The sequence below is a fragment of the Xiphophorus hellerii genome, chromosome 3, assembly GCF_003331165.1.
Source record: "Xiphophorus hellerii strain 12219 chromosome 3, Xiphophorus_hellerii-4.1, whole genome shotgun sequence".
Lineage (NCBI taxonomy): Eukaryota > Metazoa > Chordata > Actinopteri > Cyprinodontiformes > Poeciliidae > Xiphophorus > Xiphophorus hellerii.
Genome location: NC_045674.1, coordinates 11630286 through 11653160, shown reverse-complemented (window position 1 = coordinate 11653160; position 22875 = coordinate 11630286). Strand labels below are relative to the sequence as shown.

The 22875-nt window shown below is 35.9% G+C and overlaps 2 protein-coding genes across 2 annotated transcripts; both read left to right on the top strand.

Annotated features, from left to right (window-relative positions):
* Window positions 1–232: 232 nt before the first annotated feature.
* Window positions 233–2354, top strand: LOC116714260 (carcinoembryonic antigen-related cell adhesion molecule 20-like). The gene is made up of 5 exons (XM_032554713.1): window positions 233–356; window positions 549–806; window positions 1334–1621; window positions 1707–1982; window positions 2071–2354. Exons 1-5 carry the CDS (start codon window positions 296–298, stop codon window positions 2163–2165), a joined length of 978 nt encoding a protein of 325 aa, XP_032410604.1. The 5' UTR covers window positions 233–295; the 3' UTR covers window positions 2166–2354.
* A 9888-nt stretch (window positions 2355–12242) lies between these two features.
* LOC116717025 (hemicentin-1-like) lies at window positions 12243–22739 on the top strand. Its single transcript, XM_032558089.1, has 15 exons — window positions 12243–12499; window positions 12761–13054; window positions 14625–14906; window positions 14994–15257; window positions 16423–16698; window positions 17404–17655; window positions 17785–18060; window positions 18152–18403; window positions 18501–18776; window positions 18856–19107; window positions 19216–19491; window positions 19820–20071; window positions 20211–20495; window positions 21602–21856; window positions 22131–22739. The coding sequence occupies exons 1-15, from the start codon at window positions 12448–12450 to the stop codon at window positions 22217–22219; spliced, it is 3633 nt and encodes a 1210-aa protein (XP_032413980.1). The 5' UTR covers window positions 12243–12447; the 3' UTR covers window positions 22220–22739.
* Window positions 22740–22875: the final 136 nt, after the last annotated feature.

Below are 22875 nucleotides of genomic sequence, written 5' to 3'. Positions count from 1 at the left end.
AAATTGGGTTTGTAATAAACTTTTATTTGGAGTAAGAGGAGACATTACGACTATGGAGCGGTTTCAGTCACACAGCGCCATCTAGTGGTGTCAGAAATGATCAGACTCAAAAGTGCCACGCTATTAAGCAGTTTTGACACAACGAGGTGACGAATTTCCACTTTTTGCTTGGGAAACTTCCCCTTTTGTGGCTCACAATGATTTCATCACTATGTGAATTCTTTTGTTGTGAAATGTTTGAACTAATAACTTAAGAATCAAACGTTCAGAGACAAGATTACTACTACAAGCAGAGATGAAGGGCTTCACTGTGACCAAAAAGACTCTTTACTGTGCTCTGCTGCTGGGACTCATGGGTGAGAAACTTATTTTCTTTAATTCTTGACATGTACTTATTTGTAATCTCTCTATATAGACAGCCTTTGTTATCAAATTAAAAATAAAGAATGTGTAAATTCAACCTTGCCATTTGTTTAAACCCTTTAATCAGGAATAAAAAGAACAGTTTATTTTTGTTAACAATCATATCGACTCTTCCTCATCCTCAGGTTCACCAGGATTTGTTGCATCCATGCAGATCTCCTGGACCGGCAGGGTGACCGCTGGCTCCCGCACCACCTTCACTTGCTCTTCGTCCTGTTTTCCAAGCTGTGTCTACAGCTGGAAGTTTAATGGCAGGACAGTCAATGGGAGCACATTATCCTGGACACCAAATGGACAGGATGTTTCAGTGGAACTGCAGTGCATCGTCTACAATAACAAAACAGGAATCACCAGCAGCACAACCACCATCGTAGAGATTTGGAGTAAGTATATAGAATCAGATGGTAACTAAATGTATCTGGTCAAAAATTACATGTAGGAACTAACTGTATGTGAATGTTTTGCAGCGATATATTTTCAGTCATTTTGCTATAAATAGCTAGATCATCTTTTTTAGAAAGGCGAATAAACAGAAAGGCAATAAACTTCTCTGTGTGTCTGATTGGAGAATAATTTTCTAAACTTTACATGTTTTTACCCTAGATGTTGTTTAATTATCCAGAATAAATAGAAAATCATAAATAAAAAGTAATAATGTAAAAGTCTAGAATGCAGATGGATGCTTGACACAGTTTTCAAAATTTTACCTTGACTTGATTCATATTGAACCAACATCCATGGATAATACTTTACTTCCTACATTTTTGGATACTATTGTGCACTTCGACTTAAAAGGAGAAAAAAATATTCCCTTTATTTTGATGAATGTAACACATTGTTAATTTCTTTCAGCCTACCAAATGTAAATGAACTGAAGTCCTTCTTCTTTCCTTTGGATCTTGTGTAACAGACCCAGTCTCTGTGCGAATCAGTCCTCCAAACATCATCCCATCTCTCAACCAGCCTCTCAGTTTGCGTTGCCAGGATTCTGCATCCAGAGGCCACCAGGGTCCGACAGACATTGTCTGGTATAAAGATGGACAGAAAGTGACTCTGCGTGAAAATATGAGGTTCCTTCAAAACAACCTCACTCTTCACTTTGACTCCCTGCTCTCCTCTGATGCCGGTTTCTATCAGTGTGACATTTATCTGCCAACATCGGAGACGAAAGTTTACAGCCTGGGATTTCTGCTCAGCTGTAAGTTTACATCTGCAGGAAGAGATTAAGTAACTACAAATAATACATTGTTGTGACATGTTCTGAACTCATGACTCTTTTGTAGTTGATCCATGGAACGTCACCATCAGCGGACCTGATGTTGTGTTTCCTGGCAGGTTGAGTCAGTTCACCTGTCTGACCAGCTGCACCATAAATGTTGAATGCAGTATTAGGTGGCAGTTCAGAGGAGGTTTCCCTGTAGGAACCTACTTTTCAGTCAACACAAATCACCTCAAGTGGATTCCCTCCAACCCTGGGACGTTTCAGAACTTCACCTGTATCGCAGAGAACAAAGCTGCAGGACGCTCAGCGGAGGACACAAAGATGGTTCAAGTTAAAGGTAATGGCCGATCCTCAGTATGTAGTCTTCTGTCTAATAATATATAGACAAAGTATTAATTTATATTTTTTTCTATATCTTTAAACAGGTGTTCCAATTTCTGGATCAGAGGTGCAGTTCAGTAAACGTTCACTGCTAGTTTTCTGTTTCTTTTTGATTCAAACAACTGTTACCTGGATTTAACTTTTAAATTATGTCTTTTAATGCTATTTATTTATAACATTTCCTCAGTTTGTCTGTTTTATTATTATTACACTTGATTACACAAAGCTGCTAAACAACAAAATGTAACAATCCTTAAATAACTTAATATATTCATTTATTTGTTGATTTTTGATTAGCACTGATCAATAATAAATTATCTGTTTATTATGAAGGACTGGGCGTTTCTCTTTTTCAAAACACCTTATACATAACATTAAGTTCATGACGCATTTGTCTAAGGAAAGTTCAGGCTTATGAAAGAGTTTGTGAAACAAGTTATTATTGCTAAAATTTAAATGACTCTTCATTAAAGTTCAGTGACCAATCCATTACATCACATCCTGTATTGCTTTCTAAAATTCTCCAAGGTGAAACGATTAAGAATAGTTATTTGTTGGATCAGACATGTTTATCCAGCATCATGTGCATTATATCTGCTAACATACGATCCTCAGTAATATTAGCCTTTTTATCGCTCAGTGTTTGACTTTGCATTCCTAGGAGTACTCAGAATATTATGAACAGGTTGAGTTTAATTTATCCAAGGCTTATCATTGGGCATATTTTGGTAATGAGTCATGAGTCCTTTTTGTGTCCATCTGAAGCTGAGCAAATACAACAGATAAGTATATCACTCTGAACAAACTCAGGAAGACTGAGGGTTTTTTGTTGTGCCTTGTTTTTCAATGGATTTTCAGAAACACAACTGTGTGAATCATATCTTAGCCCTTATCTCTGTTCTTTATTAACTGTTCTTACTTATTTTAAGTATTTGGGAATAAAAACTGGAGTTTCAGTTTGGTAGATTTGTACACTTGACCCTCATTAATGATTAGCTGAAATGTTCTAAAGTGGCATTTTATAGCTTGTTTTTCTTGTAAAGTATAACCCTGGAGTGCTTTTAAAGCACTGACAAAAATCTGCAGCAGCTTGACTTTACACTATATGAACAGAACCAAACTTTATATTTTTTTAACCATTTCTTATTGTTCAATAATTTCCCCCCTCTAAAGACACAATGTTAACCACTGCTTCACCAGAAAAAAAAACACAAGAAAAAAAAAATGGTATCTTTAACAAACTTCTGTCTTCTATTCTTAAAGAAATGTGTGCATTTCTTCAAGATGTCTCAGTGAGTTTAAATGAATCACTATGAATCCATCAGATATTTTTTCTCATTTGCTGCTTTTTAACATAAAATGTTTTGGATCAAATGTTCTTTAAATGTACTATGAAGATGAAATTATCCATAACCAATGAAGAATGTAATCTGCAGATTCCTCTATTTTACAAAAAAAAAGAAGAAAAGAAAAACAACATTTTTATGGGCACTAATTTGATTTTCTTTCAACTTTCTGGTCAGTATTATACTTTTTACCATAAGGAGGCGCTCTTCTCATGAATAACTGCTCCCATACTCCATATATTTTGTGTTCAAATTAAACTGGGAAAGATATTGATTATTGGTATTTACATTTCATTCGTCAATTAGTTGTTCATATTGTTTTGAAAGTTGTAGTAAAATTACTAAAATATCAATATTTTGTGAAAAGAAACACCGACTTAACAGAGTACTCTGTTGTTCTCCTGGGAAATGTAGTTCTTAGGGTTAAACTATGCAGTTACATAATACTATCTGAAGGCTATTCATTTTTTATACTGTTGTCATTAAATGAACAAGGTTTAAATGGCATGCTAATGCAGGGATTTTATAGTGTTTCCTGCACTTAATGTTGCAAACAGTTGTGTCTTAGAATTATTCAAAATGTGAAATAAGAGAGTTTCATTATGTTTTTATTGGAGATTCACTGTTAAGCTCAATAAATCTACTGAAATATGTGTTTCACCTGGCCAGTTCTGCTATAATAAGTAGCATTTTATCATATTTATCATCCTTAGGACATGTGAGGCCGAAACCCTGAGTCAAATCAAACAGATCAGCTAAAATTTGTGGTTACAATACAATTTCCTTTGAGTATAAACTAAAAATGGTTTAGCATAGTGGGCTGGAATGTGTTTCTCAGAGTATGATATTTGGTAAAAACACATATATTACTGCATTACAACAAAACTATGTGACAGAATCAGATTTATTTTATTTAGAACAATCAACTAGTGTTCCTACTGATGCTAAAAGGTGATCATATAATATTAGAGGCTGAAGCTTTTTAAAGCCTGATTCTGGCAAGAGGTCCAGGTTCTGCTATGGTAAAAGTTGGGCTGCAGAAGTCGAGGCGATGTCTACACAGGTCTGTGTACGCACCTTTACCCTCTAGCATGATGGCAGGAAATGGAGAAACAGAAACTGGACTATTAAAGGAGTGGCCAGTGCAGCAGTGGTGTACAGTCACCGCACAGTGGCTCTGCCTTCCTGTGTGAACTTTGCATGCTCCCAGTACCTGTTTGGTTTTTCTGCAGGTGTTCAGATTTCCAAAGACATGACTTATTGCTAAAATGAACAAATGTGAGAGTGGCGTACTCTGTTCCTGTAGCACTTTGGGTATTTATCCAAGGTGCGCCTGTCTTCGAATCCAGAGTCACTTCAAACTCCTGTAAAGTAAAGAACGAATATCAGGTTACAAAAAGTCAATATCTGCATTTTTACATTGTAATCACACTGACCTTCATGCTATACAAATTATCTAGACATCAATCAGTCTTTCTAGGGTCATTTGCATGACCTCAATCAAATACTGAGCCTTGCTCCACCACAGTCACAATAGAGCCCCAGTTGCTTACTGAGAGCTATTGTGAAGCACACAATTGTTCCTTTATTTGAGTCATAAGAAGGGCAGGAAGGAGCAGATAAGAACCTTGTTGTAAAAGCAGTGAGAATCACACCTTACTATACATTCACAGAATTTGACACTTAGATTATAAAGTGATTTTTATCCTTTGAGATTAGGATTAAGAGAAGTTTGAGAACACAACATTTAGCACGATGCTGGATGAAGTGTTTGCCACTGTTTTATTCTGCCTTTTTGAAAACTTACTTAAAAAACATGAGCTCATTAGAGAACTTATTTTTGACACACAAACCTGCTAAAGCTCTAATAAAGTGTCATTTATAAAGTGTGGAGTCTTTCAGGAGATTGGTATGGTTAAACTTGAGCTTTTATGATATGCGTTTATCATTAAATTGTGTTTGTTTTCTATATTATACATTGATGCATATTTTTTTGTGTTTACCATTCTTGTGAGGCAATTTGTGACCACTGTCTGTGAAAATGTGCAATAAAAAGGAACAACCATCAACTATTTAATTCAGATTTTGTGTGAAAAATAATATCCAGGCAGAGAAGACACTGGATGATTTTGTGTTTCAAAATACTGAAAGTGTGTTATCCACTTTCTCCCCTTTTCTCTAACAGCATCAAACTAAATAAAGCTCAGGTGTTTTAACTTTCATGGTTGTTTATTTGTTTTAGTTTAGTCCTTAGATTTGGTTCTTAGTTTATTATTGTATCTCATTGTGTGTTTGCTTAGATTTTGGTGTGGTACATTGGTTTTGTACTATATGTTTTTATTTGGATTATTTCCTTGCTGTTAATTCACTTAAATTTTCCATTTGTTATTTACTCATTAGCTATTTATTGTGTACTTAGCGTCTAGGTTCCTTTGATGTTACTGTTTGTTAGTTTCAGATTTTTCTCCCTTCCTCCCACTCTGATCTGAACAGCTGTTTTCTATCTCCTCATCTCTCCTCTGACTGTGATTTCCCTCCAGCTATTCCTCATTTTCTTGTTTACACTTCCCACAGTTATGCCATTCTGTTAGCAAAGAAGCTTTCTTTCTCATGTTCCCCTGGTTTGCACATCAGCTGTTTTTTGTAAACATTTTGTGTATCTCTTTAATTAACCTTGCTATTGTGAAACTGAGTTTTAATCCAGGGAATCCACCTTTATTTAGAAGTCACTTAAATAGTAGAGTTTCCCTGTGTGTCATTCAATCTCAATTCTTGTGAAGCTCTCAAAAGTTTGCAGATCTGTTGAAATGAAGATTCCAGCAACACATGAACTAATAAGAAACAACTTATTAGTAAAAAAAACACATTGTTGGTGACCAGAAATCCATATTTCAACATCTGTTTTCAGGGCGAACAGTGGTCCTGACCCCTTTACAGCCCATTATCACCCACATGCCTTCTGTCATCATTTATCTTTTAACTGAACTTCACCCATTATTGCAAATAACATTTTTTCACCTTTGGTAAATTTGTCATAACTTAACACAGAATAGCTGAAACCACCTGCAGATAAGACGTGAGGGGCAGGTTTAGGGGTTAGGGGCTGGACACAGTGGACAGGTATAGCAAACCTGAAATAAGAAACAGTTTGTCAGACAACTGAAAAAAAAACATGGAGCAAAGAACCTGCAGAGTTTCAATAATTGTTCTTTTGACTTTACTTCAAGGTACATGGAAAATAGTACATATCCTAAAACTGTGAAAGTGAGATTTATGTGTAGGATATTTAGTTAATTTTCTGTTTCTGTAGGTTTTCTGTCCTGTGATGCTGTGGAGATTCAGCCCTCCATGAACCCAGCAGTTGTGGGGAGCACAGTGACGCTGTCACTGAGCCCTTCTGTGACTCTGACCAGTGGAAACTGGGCGGTGGAAGAAACCTTCATCCTCACGTGGCTCGGGGAGCAGCAGGCAGTTTTCCCGGGTTACAGCGGCAGGGCCTTTGTGAACGTGACCAGCGGAGCCCTCACGCTGAGCGCCCTCACCGTCACCGACTCAGGGCTCTACCAGGTGCAGAGCGGCGACCCGCTGCTGAAGGCCAGCGTTTCTCTCACAGTTGTAGGTGAGAATATGCTGGAAGTGTTCACAGTTTATGACTCCCCTTTTATATGTTTATATGTAAACTGTCTATATTTGAACCACCCAACGTGATATAAGTATTTCATAACAAAGCATTGAGGAGAAAAAGTACTGGGGAATTTTCGTTGGAACAAGTTTCTATTGTTATGAAAACTCATTGCAGCGAATTCTTCAGAGAGAGACGGGGTTTACAGGAATTCATGTTTCTGCTTTGTGATATTTACCTGCTGTCATAAACTGGCTCATGCTCAGGTTTCATGGTGATGAGATTGTGCCCCCTGGCTAGTTTCAGTGTCAGCACTCACCCTTTCCCTTTGTGTTTATATCTTGCTCTTGAACTAATACTTTCATAGATCCTGTCAAAGAATAAGTAACAAAAGAAAAACTGTCCAGGCTTGAATTTCTGAGTGAGGAAAAAAGATCTATGCACTTCAAAACTTTACTATAATTTTTCAGCTCAAAATAATATCATGTTATGGTATTTTTACTAAGATTTCTTTAGGATGAAAGTGTTTCTTTTTAACCAATGATATATAAGATTACAGAGACAATACTTTCAATAAGGCATTGAACAATGAGTACTTCATATATAAATTACTATACTATATAGCTCTAAATATATTGTTAAAAGAAAACTAAGTTCTCAGCAAAAAGCTGCTTGTGATATTTAATTCTTGTTAGAAATGAGTAGTTTTTATCTTTTTCTTAAAAAAGGCAGTTTGTGAACAAAAAGTCTTGAGCTTCAGCTACCAGCGGTTCTTTGGGCCACAACTCCTTAGAATTTTCCAAAATATGATTAAAAAAACAAATTTTTTAAATTAGATGTTTATTAACAAACACTGACTTTGCAATTTTTCATTTGTTTTCAATAACTGAATTTCAATATTGCTTTATTATCATAAAATAACTCATATGGACTTTTTCAAAAGTTAGATATTTTTGTTTATTGTTAAACCTACACACAAAGATAAAATTTTGGTTCTTTAAAAATTAAAACAAATGTTTTGTAGTAAATATTTATAAAATATGACAACCTACATTGTTTTTTTTATTTCAAAATGTCATGTAGCATTAGAGGCTGCAAAAAAACTGGACTGAGGGCAAAAATGGCTCTTTGAATTGTAAACGTTGCAGAATTTTGCTCCAGACCAATGTCAGCAACACCAGCAGACATTTTAAACTCCTTAAATTAAAGTCTACTTAAGAAATAACATCTTTACTTTCATTATTATCTTTATGTTGATGCAGTTTCTCCTACAAAGTAAATTTGCGAACAGTTTCTCTATTTTCCTCCCACAGAACCCATTTCCAATGTGACCCTCAAAGTAAATCAAAGTGATCTGATAGAGCATCGAGCGTCAGGCCTCATCAACTGCTCCGTCTCCACTGGATCCTCTCTCTCTTTCCGCTGGATGAACGGCAGCTCTGAGGTTACAGCCGCTGACAGAGTTCAGTTCACTGACGGAAACTCCTCTCTCAATATTGTCAGCGTGAGCCGCTACGATTCGGGACCATTTAGATGTGAAGTGTTTAATCCCATCAGTAATGGGACCAGTGATTCAGTAAACTTCACTGTCAGCTGTGAGTTGGTTTATTGTTGATGGCTTTATTCTACACAGTCAGTTGGTTTACACTGAAAAGTGCTGATTTGGAGTACATTTGTCTTCCTGCTCATTTCTTTGTCACTTCCTCAGACGGCCCTGATAACATGCGTCTCACAGTGAATGGACTGAACATCACTGCCTTCTCTGTTGGGTCCAATCTGAGCATGCTCTGTCTGGCAGAGTCCAACCCTCCTGCTCAGCTTCAGTGGGGCTTCAGGGGAAATCTTGTGAATGCTACAGGAACAATGTTGGAGCTTTTCCACGTCAGAGCGGACCAAAGTGGTCCATATTCTTGCCTGGCCTTCAACAACCGCACAAACCTATACAGCAATGTAACAACACACATCACAATATCCAGTAAGTTTCTTCTTATTTTAGAGACAAAAATTCCTATTTTCCTCATTTGTAACTTTCTTCTTGGATTAGTCTGAGTGAAGGGGCTTTATGCTGGGAAGAACACCTTTCAGGTAGAGCACTGTGTTTTTATAATGGACATAAATCTGCTTTTCTTAAGATTATTAAAGGAGTTCTCAAGGTCCTATATAATACACACTGGCAGTATATAATGCAACTAAACATGTTTAATTTGTTTTCTATTTAAAACCTCACCAACAGCATATGGTAGTCAGCTCATATTCCAAAGCCAGGAAACTATTTGAAACCTCTTCTAATCAGATTCATAAAAACATCTGCTAAGAATTTCCAGGACTAAAGTCCATAATTTATTCTGTCTTGGCAACATTAGGCCCAAAGCATGTGAATTAAAGGCATTAATGTACTAAAGGTCTTACTGTGTATCTTGAACTGGTTGCATTTTGCAGATGATGTTCTTATTGAAAGACTATTATTCTAAAATATTTGGATATGTGGTTGGTTTCAAAATTTATGTTCAGCATTTTATTAGAATGTGAAGATTAGGTTGTAATGATTGTTTTTTTCCTGCTCAGCGTCTGAACGACTGCAAGCCAATGTTTTTCTTCTTCCTCTGCTGTTGATGGCTGGATTCTTTTTGTCACTTTCAGGCAAGTTGTCAATAAATTTTTACTATAAGCCTTTAAAAATATTAACATTGTCAATTTAAAATGTGATATTGGACACGTTTTTCCTTTTTCATTTTCAGTAAGATAATTCTTCCACCTTTAAACAAATGAAGCCTAATACAGACAATGAGATGTGCAAATGGACTTGTTACTAATTTTAGCAAAGACTTAAATGAATTAAATTTGCTAAAGTTTTTAAAATAGAAACATGACCTATGAATGATTTCCATTAGTAATTTAAGAAATAACTATAATTTTATTCTGTTTTACAGGTCATTGTGGTTACTTCAGTCTTTAAATGACTAAAAGCATCAAGAAAAGCTGCATCATCTCGATTTGTCATGTGGATAATTTATTCATAAGGAGTTGAAGGGATGGGACACATGTTTACAAATAAATGGGAAATTTTTAATTTAATCGTTTAGCAAAATTTAAATAAAACAAGGTTGCATATCCATCTGATTTGTACATATTCATATCAGATTTATTCTGCTAAAATTGTTGCAGGTTTTAATAAATTTTAATGACTTTCTAGTGTCTTAGGTTTGAGTTTTCTGTGTTTTCTAATTCCTCTGCTATAGATCATTTTGATAACTTTTTAAACAACACAAATTACTCAGATATGTCATATATACATTTTAAAATTGCTAATTTTATTCTCTTTGCTTCAGAAATTTCTAATGCATCTTTGATCCTTTCCAGTTTAATCATTCTGTGAATAATGAATGTGAAAAATGTTCAATAAACCCAATTTAATATTATGTCAGGCCAAAAACAATTTGTGTGATTAACTTGAATTTCTTTTTTCTAAATACAGCCACAAATAAAAGATGATTCTTTTAAATATTTTGTGTAGTGTTTAGGGTTTTTTTGTTTTGTTTTTGAAGAAAAACAATTATGCCAAAGTGAGTTAAACAAAAAAATAAAAAATAAGTTGACAGCTATGAGAAATCTATCAGAAGTGGTCTCAAACTGCAGTCCTCAAGAGACAGAGTCCTGCAACTTTTCAGCAAATTGAATTAAACAGTAAAACTGTCTCACTAGCTGACAGCAGACAAGATGACAAGGACCCAACAAGGAACACAGGTGGGTTTAAATACACAGGGAGACAATCAGAGGAAACAAGGAACAGGTGTACTCAATCAAGGAGTAGACGGGACAACACACACAGAGACAGTACACCCAAACCTAAATAAACACACAGAAAAAAGAAAATCCTTAGACTAGCATGTAATCAAGCTTCAGCACACCTGGCCAAAAATTATCTAGTTTAATAACAATTAAAAGAGAATGTATCATTGTGCATCTGTTTCACAATTATGCACAACTTTATGCTCATGTTTCACATCAAATTCCTTTAAAACAAACTAAAGTTTGAGACTCTAATGTGACAAAACATAAAAAATGTCAAAGAATTTGGACACTTTCTTGATGTACCAAACTTCAAATGCTTTTTACTCACCAAAAATCCAATTTTTCTCTCTTTGCTGCTTGATAGAATGCTGTGTGCAAAATGTTTAAGGATTGTTTTAAAAAGCAAACTTTTGTTGTGAAACTATGTGACAAATATTGTAGAAAGTGTTTATTTGAGTGTGTTAGCACTAAAGACTAAGACATCTTAATTTTTGGTTCCCACATGTTCAAGATCAGAGCTGGGTGGTAAAATGGTGGCATTCTTTTGGATCTTGTAGCTTCACATCCTACATTTGATGCTGATGCCCAGCCACTGTACAGAGGAAACTCATTTCAGCATCTCCACTCACTAATCCACTTGTAGAATCTGCCACACAAAGAAACAATTAAACAGCCAAAAATACTTAATGAATAAAAACACAAATTCAAAAAAACAAATCCAGAGCAGCAGGTGCATTACCAGCCACTCCTTTTGTCCCTTATTTACAGACATCAAACAGTCTTTTCAAGTCATTGCCAAGCATTGTGAGTTTGTTGGCTCTCTGTTTTCTCAAACCCCTTTGAGCTCTGTCAATATACAGAAAGAGATTTCAAGCACAAAAGACACGTCATATGAGATACTTTAACCTTGAATCATTATTCAATGTGCAGACGACATTCCATTGAAAACAAGCTAAGTCATTCAACTTATTCGGCAACCGTTTTATTCTAAGAGCAATGGAAAGGTCTGTTCATGGACAAATATGATATGACTGTGGGTTTGTGGTTATAGTAAACAAAGAGGAAAAACAAGTCCATTAAGTAACAGGAACAATCTGGTGACCTCTAACAAAGCCTGTCAACTTTTAATATTTTCAGCTCAGTTCTTAATTTTATTACTGGACAACTCAAATAATTTACTGTTTGAGATTTAAATAATTTAGCGTTACTTACAATTTCTTTATTAAATTTGTTTCATATTTATTTTAATTTCCTGTTTTAGCACTAATTTCATTATTAAGTTGCTTCTAAGAAAATAAGCTTAGATCTGAAGACTTTTGGCATCTTATACCATCATTCTGCATTTTGAGGCACATGACTCAAAGTAACTCCATGTGAGGCTTTGGTTCATTAAAAGTTGAAAAATCACGAACCTGAGTTTACAGTAAATGGACACTCCTACGTGAGCACCTGTAAAAACTCAGTGCATCAGGGGAAAATAAGGTGTGGCAGGCAGCGACTGTGATGTGCCACTGTGACAGAATGCTGGGAAAGCATCACGAGAGCACAGAGCAAATATTTGCTTGTTGAAGAGCTGTGATCTAATAATATCTCCAGGTTTGGATTTATTAAAGCAGCATTCCTTACTGTTCTGGTTGGAAAAGAAGTAGTCAAGGAGTAGAATGGCGTGTCCGTTGCTGTTTTACCTAATCCTGACCACAGTAACTTTTACAGGTAAACCTGATTCATTCTTTAACTTAAATTAATGTGCAAGGATTAAATACATCTCACTATTATTTTAAAATTATGTTAATTTTATGAAACTGGACTATTCATTTGATTAAGGATCGCTGCACCACAAATCAAGACAAAAAAATTTGTACGATGCTTAGAAATACCGATATTAGGATTTTTAAAGTTTTTTTTTTTCCATAACTAATTAAATATTTAATTGAATTTGACTGATTGTTTAAACTCTCTGATGTGTGTTTCTAGATCCTGTGCACAGCCAAAGCATACATGCTTCTGAGAACCCCGTACCACTGGGGAACAACGTGACCATCATCAGCAACACCAACGTTACCGTGGGAACATGGACATTCAACAACAATCTCCTGGCATTAATTTACCCTGGAGGGGCTTCTTTAAGTAATGCTAAAAGTGACCGATTAATTTTTAATTCCAGCACGTCGTCTCTGACTATAATATCAGCACAACTGGCCGACTCTGGAGTGTACAAGTTAGAACAACTGGATAAGTTTTCTGTTCAGCTGTGGCTGTCGGTCCAAGGTAAGAATACTCTTAACGTTTCTTAATTGAGCTGAATATTAAATAAGACTCTTTGCACATGTGCATGAACTCCCTGGACAATGTCATGTAATTAATGCTACAACTTTGAATAAATAGTATTTCCACAGAAGTGATTTGCAATTCAAATCATTTGTATTGACAGGGAAACATTTAGTTCTAGTGTGCAAATAACACTTTGGTAATAAATAAACCAGGCAAACCAAAACACAATAACAACCATTTAAACCCCAAATGCAGTGTTTTGTCATGAGACAAGACTTCAAATAAGAGATAAATACAGCTTTTGAATAAATTATACCAAAATGATAGCAGCCTTCAGATATTCGAGACTGCTGTCAAGGTATTTTTCTCAACTTTTGTTTTTTTTTAGGACACACATGTAACAGGGAAACTGGTTAGGACTTAAGTAATTGTTTAAATATATTTCCCTGATTAATCAAATATGTTACTGAGCCAGAGCTGTGCATATGTGACAAAAGAAAAGACTCGTTTTATCTTTGTAATGAGAATACGTGTAATATTATTGCTTTCTCTTTTCCTTTATTCTGTTTGCATAAACTATGTACAACAATTACATGACTAAACATTAAATGAGATCATGTTTCAAAGCTCTCTACTTTAAATAAAAGCTTTATGACTGATTGAAAAAACACAGGTTCCCAGCAAAAACAAGGTCAAAAAAGAGAAAATGTTAGTTATTTTCAAACTCCAAAAATATCAGTAACTTCACTACTTCTTAAAAATTAATCTGTAAAGACCTTTTCTATAACATAAATATTATTTCAAATAAGATATTGCGTAATACATCAGCCTCCATGATAACATTTCATCCCTAATCTCTAATGATAACAGGCATTTTTCCATCATGAGGTCATACTGCCAGGACTAAAGGTTTTGGAGGGCACTATAGGCTAAAAGGAAAATGAGAACAACCACTCAAAACTGACTTGCTATACAAAAGATTTTCTTTTTTATTTATTTCATTTCGAACAATTAGAATTTCACAATTTAACTCAGCCACTCTGAGCTGCTTATTTAGGAGATGCAGTAAATAAATTCAGTTTGAAAACAGTCTTTTGCCTTTGATTTTTGCTATATTTTAGTATTTTATCTATGTTATCAACATGCTTCAAATGTCTTACAAAATATCAACAAAACAATGTATTGCTTCTGGTTTAGCTGTCAATATTCAGTATCAATATTCCAGTAACAAACAAATAATGCATTTTGACCTGTGACCATGTTTTCCTGAAGAGAAATGTAGAAAAATTAATTTCTTCAGAGAGCTGCTTAACACGTCACCATCTGACCCTCCGTTGTGCCTCATAAGACTTAACAAAATAATTTGTGTAGGTTGTAAATCAGGCTGAGGCAAAAAAGCTGCAACACAAATTTAGCTAAACTATTAATCAATAACTTGCTAAGCTTATCCATATGCATTATCTGCAGTGTTTTGTTACAGTACACAGTAAAATGTCAGATGAAGCCTGATGGATGTCTTCAAGCAGAAATCAAAACTAAATAACTTTTTTTTTCTTTCTCTCTGCAGAGCCAATTTCAAATGTGACTTTATCAGCACAAAGGACGAATCTGGTGGAGTTCAATGACACAGCAGTCTTCATCTGCTCAGTCTCCAAGGGAACGTCTTTGTCTTATGAATGGTTGGCAGGAAACTCTACAATATTAAGCCGTGCAGGTGTGCAGCTCAGCAATGGCGGTGCCAATCTTAGCATAGTCGGGCTGACCCGCTATGACCAGGGACCATACAGGTGCAATGTGTCCAATGGACTCGGATATGAAGTCAGCCCACCTGTTTATCTGAACATCAGCTGTAAGTTTCATTGAAAATAAAAATGGATGGGATCATCCTCAAGTAATTGCGACACAAACATGAAATCTTCTTTTGTTGTCTCATCAGACGGTCCAAATAATGCAACCATGACAGTCGACCCTGTAAACTACATGTACAGATCAGGATCTAACATCACACTGTCATGCTCTGTGAAGTCCAGCCCCACAGCAATGGTGCAGTGGGTGTTTAATGGAGTCAGCCTTAACCAGTTTGGCTTACAGCTTCACCTGCAGAATGTCAAAGAAAACAACTCAGGAACTTACAAATGTTTATTTCACAACACGGTCACAATGCTGTTCAGCAGTGACAGTACAGTGATACGAGTGATGGGTAGGTTTTCTCTCTTTATTTAACTTTAGTTCATATTATATTAAGGTGCTCAGGACTAGAAGCAGGTTATGTTTTATTCTGTAAACTGGAAGTGTGTAAATTAACTAATCTGACACCAGATTAAGTTGGTTGCAGAAATAAGAACCCTGCTACTGACACAAACTTGTACTGTAAAACATGAATCTGAGGTTTGTAGTCTTTAGAGATGCAAGTGGATGGTGTAGAATCCCATGTAGGTCCTAATGACTAAGGTTTCTGGGTCATGAGAAATAGCTGAAGGAATCACACTGAAACAGTCACCAGAGTCACAAGAAGACACGACTTTTAAATCCGCTGAGTCATTCGGGTCATTCTGACTTGTCATATCTGACTTGTCACATCTGACTTGTCACACCTGACTGCCCTCTGTGTTTAAAATGAGGGTGAAAAGCTGAAGCTTGTCCTGCAGAACTTGCTATCGTGTGATGGGACATCAGCTTTTGTTTATTCTTTACATTTTTTTGAACACTCCGCCCTACATTGTACTGCATCCACCACACTTTCCATTAACTGTTTTTTATTTAGGTGTTTTATCCATTAGGTTAATACAGATTTATGGTTTGAGAAGCTCCAGCATATTTTCCTTTGTACTTCAAACTAAACCAGATTTTTGTGACTGACTATAATGACGTTAAACACTTTTTACAAAGGATGTTTTCTGCCTGAGCAATTTGCTTTTGTGCTAAGCTAACATTAGCACATTTACCCTGTGATTAGATATGACTAAAATATCATTAATTCACTTCCAGTTAACCATGTAAGAACAGAACATACTGAAAATGTTATGTTGCTTCATAAACTGTGTTTTGCTTTAAACACCATAAAGTTAAGTAATTTGTGCTTTAACTCTTAACACTGCTGTTTAAGATATTTAAGCTCAATGCAGAGTGGGTCACATGACACAAACAGTGCGCATCTCTTGAGTCTTAGGTGACTGATCCTAATTTTTCCATTTTCAATTAACAAATAAATGAGCGTTACCGTTTTATCAATCAGAGAGCAATGAAAACTTTAATATAAATGCAGAAGTAGTAGTTTATAATGACAAATTGTCCAAAAACATATAGGATCATTAACTCAGTTATATGTGTGTATTCAAGCCACCTCTTTACTCCTTCTCTTACAGATCCATTATCAGCAGTGGTCGTGAGTATTACTGGTAGACCAGCAATACTAGATGAGGCGTTTACTCTCCAGTGTGGAGCGACTGGACCTGTTGGCAGCATCCAGTGGTGGAAAAATGGCAGTCTAATTGCTCCTGACAATAGAACCATGTTTGGCAACAACAACAAGACTCTGACTCTCAAACCAGTCCGATTTTCTGATGGTGGACTCTACAGGTGTCACGTTTTTAATCTCGTGAGCGACATGACCAGCAGCCCCTTCGCTGTTGTAGTCAACTGTAAGAACCAGATTTTTAGTCTTTATTATTCAAGATGAATCAAATACAATTCTGTGAAAAGGTGTATGTCCCCTTACAGATTTAATCTGTTTGTGTTATTTTAAAACAATAAATTATTCAGATATCAAACAAAGAAAATAGAAAAGGGCAGATTTCAAATGAATATTTTGTGTATCAAGGGGAAAAAGCTGTTCAAACCAAATATAATTATAAATCTGAACACACTATCTAGTCTACTTCTGAGTGGCTCAAGAACAAAACAAAGTTCTTTAGTGGCCTAGTCAAAGTTCTGACTTAATTGTAATTGAGACGCTGTGGCATTGTCAGTAACTACAAACAGCAAATGTTTGATGGTAGTGTTGTCCAAGCTTATCAGCTGGTGGCTCAACCATTTGATAAGGTTGCAAACCAATAACTTTTTCTTATCAGGCGAGGCTACATTGTATATTTATTTGGGATCTCTTTATCTGATATTTGATTTATTTGATAAAGCATTTAAATGTAACTAAAAATCAAAAATAGAAAAAGTATGTAAGGGGAAAAATATGTTTTCAGAGGACTATAGATAATAAAAATACATATAATTTTGTAACGTAGATGCCTTCATACAGGTAACTAGATACTTGCTTTGAGAAAGGATGCTAAATGTCTATAAGTTTCACTGGCAAGTTTTCAGGGTCCAATACAGTTATTGTATTTTTTCAGATGGACCAATGATGCCAACTGTAACGGGACCAAATGTGGTGAAGTCAGGAAACACTGTTAAGTTCAAGTGCTCAGCAGAATCTGTTCCACCGAGTCTCTACCAATGGCACTTCAATGGTTCTGTGGTCTCCGCCATGTCTGAGTATACAACACCTTCACTCACCGAAGAAATGAGCGGCGCATACATCTGCATGGCCTTAAACAACATCACAGGGAAGAACAGCACTGCCAGCATAATGCTTACAGTTGTTGGTGAGACTTTAAATGTTCCTATTATGCCATTATTTTACTTTATACAAAGAGATAAGATTGTTTCAGAGAATAATGGATGAAGTTTCTCAGATACTAATTTAACTGTTGGGGGCCCTGCTTTTGTTTCAGATCCAATACAAAATGTAACAGTACAAGCACAGAATGATTCTGCCATCGAGGGTAATCCACATGTTTTAACTTGCGATGTAATTGGTCCGGCTGATAATATTTACTGGATGGAGAATGCTGAGCCATTATATTCGGATAACAGAACCGGTTTCTTCATGAATAACATGACAGTCAAATTTACGGCATTGAAGCGTTCTGATACCGGAAACTACCAATGTCTTGCAATTAATGCGGTGGGAAACATGACCAGTGATCCTTACAAACTGCTTGTCACCTGTACGTAAGCAAAGTTTACGTCCCATATTTTAAACTATAGTCATACATTTAGTTGTGATTTAGTTAAATACTTTTATTTAAATTTTTTCAGATGGACCAGACACGGCAGAAACTATTGGACCCAAGGTTGCCAAGACAGGAGACAATGTTACACTCACATGCTGGGCAGATTCAGCTCCCCTGAGTCTCTACCAATGGCACTTCAATGGTGTTTTGGTCTCCAACATGTCTGAGTATATGACACCTTCTCTCACTGAAGAAATGAGCGGGGAGTACACCTGTACTGCCATCAACAGCATCTCTGGAAAAAACAGCACTGCCAGCATAATGCTTAAAGTTATTGGTGAGATTTAGATTGATATTTTATCTTCTGTTTTTCTTGGGAAGAGAAGCAACCGACAAGAACTCTAATAACTGTGAATTTTGTTGTTTTTATTTAGCTCCAATACGAAACGTTCAAGTCGAAGCTCAGATGAATCTCGCAGTTGAAGGTCATCCTTATAATTTAACCTGCAGTGTAAACGGAGCTGTTGACAATATTTATTGGATGAGAAATGGTAAAAAACTGAATCCAGACAACAGAACTATGATCTTCATGGAAAATATAACAATGAGTTTCATGAGGATGCAGCGTAATGATGCTGGAAACTACACATGCATGGCTGCTAATGCTGTAGGAAACATGACCAGCAAACCCTTCATGCTCCTTGTCAACTGTAAGTAAAACATGATGATGACGACAACAAGCTCTTTTGTCATCCTAAAGTTGTCAACAACTAAGATTAATGTTTTCAGATGGACCAGAGATGCAAGTCATCACGGGACCAACAGCAGTAAAGACAGGGGACAATGCCACACTCAGATGTCACGCAAAGTCGGTTCCCCCAAGTCTCTACCAATGGCACTTCAATGGTTCTCTGGTCTCCAACATGTCAGAGTATATGACACCTCCTCTCACTGAAGAGAAGAGTGTAAAGTATACGTGTACGGCCTTCAACAACATCACTGAAAAAACCAGCACTGCCAGCATAACAATCACAATTATTGGTAAGATGACGTAGATGCAGGTTATGTAAAACATGATTTGATCAACGTCATTAAACAAGGAGGACTAAGGCCAGTTTTTAACTAATTTATGTCCTGTTTCCTTTTCAGCACCAATTAAAAATGTACAAATAGATACACCAACATCGGATGCTTTGGAAGGTTACTCGTATAATTTAACATGCAATGTAACTGAAACTGTGGATAATATTTACTGGATGAAAAATGGTGAACAATTGCATCCAGACAACAGCACTGTTTTCTCTATGGACAACAAGACAGTCATGTTTATGCCAGTAGACCGTTATGATGCTGGAGACTATGAATGCATGGCTATGAATGCTGTTGGAAACCTGACAAGCAGTGCTTACATGCTTCAGGTCAACTGTAAGTGGAATATTTAAATTTATATATTTATGTACTGACAGTGTCTATTCTATTGTGCATGATACAAAGTTGTCCTGTCTTACATTATATCTAACTAAAACTGTATTTTTTTGGTCAGTTAGAATCACAAATAATGTTTCTATTTGCTAAATGTCTGAAAAACAGGAGAGAAAAGACTTTTGCTTACAGAACTGAGCTAAAAAGTAACAAAAACATTTTAGGTGTAAGTTAGGGTTAAAAAAGGTTTTGTAATATTTTCAACACTTTATCACACTTTAAAAATTGGGGGGGAAAAGAAATTTACAATGCGACTGTTGATGTTTTGCAGTTGGACCAGATAAACCCATAATTGATGGGCCGAATTTTGGGGAAGAAGGACGAAACGCGGTCTTCAACTGTTCTGCCGCATCGATGCCTCCCAGCACCTACAGTTGGTGGTTTAATGACTCCATGATGGCCGATACCTCTGAGTTCACAGCTGGGCCTCTATCTTTCAACATGAGTGGCTTATATACATGTGTGGCCCACAATAGTGTGACAGGAAAGAACAGCACAACCTCGACAATGCTCACCGTTATAGGTATTAAATCCTGAATTAAAGTGTAAAATAACAAAATTTACATTTTAACATAATTTATTCAAATATAACAATGTTGACTATGATGCTATAGCCCTGTATAACTCCTAACCTCCTTTTCCCCTCTATTTTGTACTTACAGAAGCAATAAATTCAGTGATGATTCAAAGCAATTCGACTCCAATAAGCAATGAAAACTTTACCCTCACATGTCACGTTGTTGGGCCCTATGACGCCCTCTACTGGATGAAAGATGACATGAAGCTCAACCTGAGTGCCTCCGACCCAGCCTCATCCATGTACATTACTGAAAAGAAGGTTCTGCACTTCACCCGACTGACAACACAGAGTAACGGGACCTATCAGTGTGTCGCTACCAACAGGGCTGCTAATCATACGAGTCCACAGTACAAACTTCTTGTAAACTGTAAGTATCACAGAAAGCTGACTGTTTTATTTTATAACCTTTTAGAAAATGTGAATTGTTTTCAATGTTGAATCATGAACAACTTTAGTTTGGTATTGTTGCCAATACAAGGATATAACCTTTTATCTCTAAAACAGACTTAATTATTTAAGGAATATTTTCAACAAGGTGTCAGAAATCCTCCTGTGAGACTTTGGTCCATATAAAGAAAATAGTAATAGCGGTAACTTGGGGACAGGGGAAGACCAGTTTGAGATAATTTAGCTTTTTTGACAGTGCATCATCCTGCTGGAAGTAGCCATAAGGATATACTGTGGTCTTTAAAGGATGAACACAGACAGCAAAAATATACCTCGGATTTTAATGACGCTCAAATGATAAAAATGTTGTGTCAATGCTCCACTTCGCAACTTTGCTTTCACGTTTTTAAATTAAATTCCAACCCTAGAATCTGAATGTTGAATGATCCATTTTTAAGAATTTATCTGTTTTCAAAACACTAAGTGTGTGAATAGTTTTGTGTTCTTAGCTAAAAGAACCAGAATGCTTTATTGTTATTGTACAGAAGCACAACTAAATGTCAGGAGTATCTGTGTGGTCTTCTGCTTCAAGGTCTGATGTGTTGTGCATTTAGAAAAGATATTTTAAATACTTTATATAACTAGTATTTTGCATATTTATATATGTTTTTCGTTAGAGCGTCTCTATCATTTTAAACTGCCCAGCCTGCCGTGACATCAACAAAGATTTTTTTCCCCTGTAATTTGAAAATAATTTGTAATAATACAAATAATAAGTAATAATACAGATAATAATAATTTGTGAAGTACTCAGATTAAGTACTGAGTACTTAATCTGAGTAAGTTACTTCAATCCCTTCTCTACCTTGCTATGATGCTCAGCTGGAACCAAGTATAGATGCTTAAAATCTTTTGAGTTGCTTCCTTGTGGTTTTGACTGATTTACATTTAGCGTGTGAACAGGTATGCCTAACATATTGGCCATATTTGAGTTGGAAAAGGGTAATTTAAAGTTACTTTGGGGATTTTGTTTCAAAAAACTAACCTACAGTATTAACGTATTTAACATGTTATTTCTTTTTGCAGATGGTCCTTTGTATATAAACATTTCTGGTCCAGAGTCAGCAAAAGATGGTGCCTCTGTGTCACTGACATGCACTACTGAGTCTTACCCGGAGTGTGACTTCCACTGGTTCTTAAATAATCAATCATCTCCTCTTAAGAACGGATCTGTTTTCAGTTTCACTGCAACTAGAGGACCAGCAGCGAAATACATATGCATCGCAACAAACCCAGTGACAAACATCACAATGAAGCAAACTAAAAATTTTACTATTCAAGGTGAGTAAGTCTTACTGGCCCAACCTCCTTAAACCGTTTTGTCATGGTAGTGTCAACAGTCTTGGTGGGAAAGGCTTTAAAGCCAATTTTTTCTGAGAATGACGCAGGATTTTTTTTCCAAGTTATTCTTAAAGACTTCACTATAAATTATAACCTTGATATATAGATGCTTAGATACTTATCAAAAAGGGTGTCAAAAAATGTGAAAAATGTATAATTATTTAATATTTTTTACAATCTAGTAACATTTCTGTTTAATTCTCTTTTTTATCAGATCATGCCTCTGCAAACCACATCACAAACAAAGGAGCTGTGCTGCTCATGGGTTTGTTTTCTGTCTTTGTTCACCTGCTCCTCCTTTGAGTCCTGGCTGACAGACCACCTGCTCCCGCTACAGCCTTCAACAACAATCTCACAATGTTACTACTGAAATGACACAACAATCTCTATGTTTGGGTTAAAATTGAATAATCTATATGGTTCTCCTGTTCTATCACTGTTGTTAATTTTGTTATTGGCTTGTACCATGTACAAACATAGTACAAGGCATATCTGTACTGTTTTGCAATAATAGTCATGAGTGTAATTCTTTTAAATAGCCTGCAAATCCTGCAGTACAAATGACAGATTCTTCACATTTAATACCTGACCTTTTCCTTAGATAACCAATTAATCATTAATTAAGTATCATATTTAATGTAAGGCATTGTTATTACACACTTATTTGCTGGTTTTTACTTGCTAATCAACAAAATAAACAGAAACATTGATTATAGAGACTTTATTGAAGAGGTTATAACAACGTTGTGGTAACATGATCAGTCTGTCTGCAAAATGTAATCAGCACTTTGTTTAAAATGTAAAATATGTATGCATAAAAAAATTTAAAAATTACATAATAGTTATAAAGTATGTATTATTACATGCCACAGGGAGGTATCGTTGCTCAGAGAGGGTTAGATTGATGTTGGTGTTTTTGTTGCTTCGAATTGCACCTACTCGGGTGCTTGCATATCTTC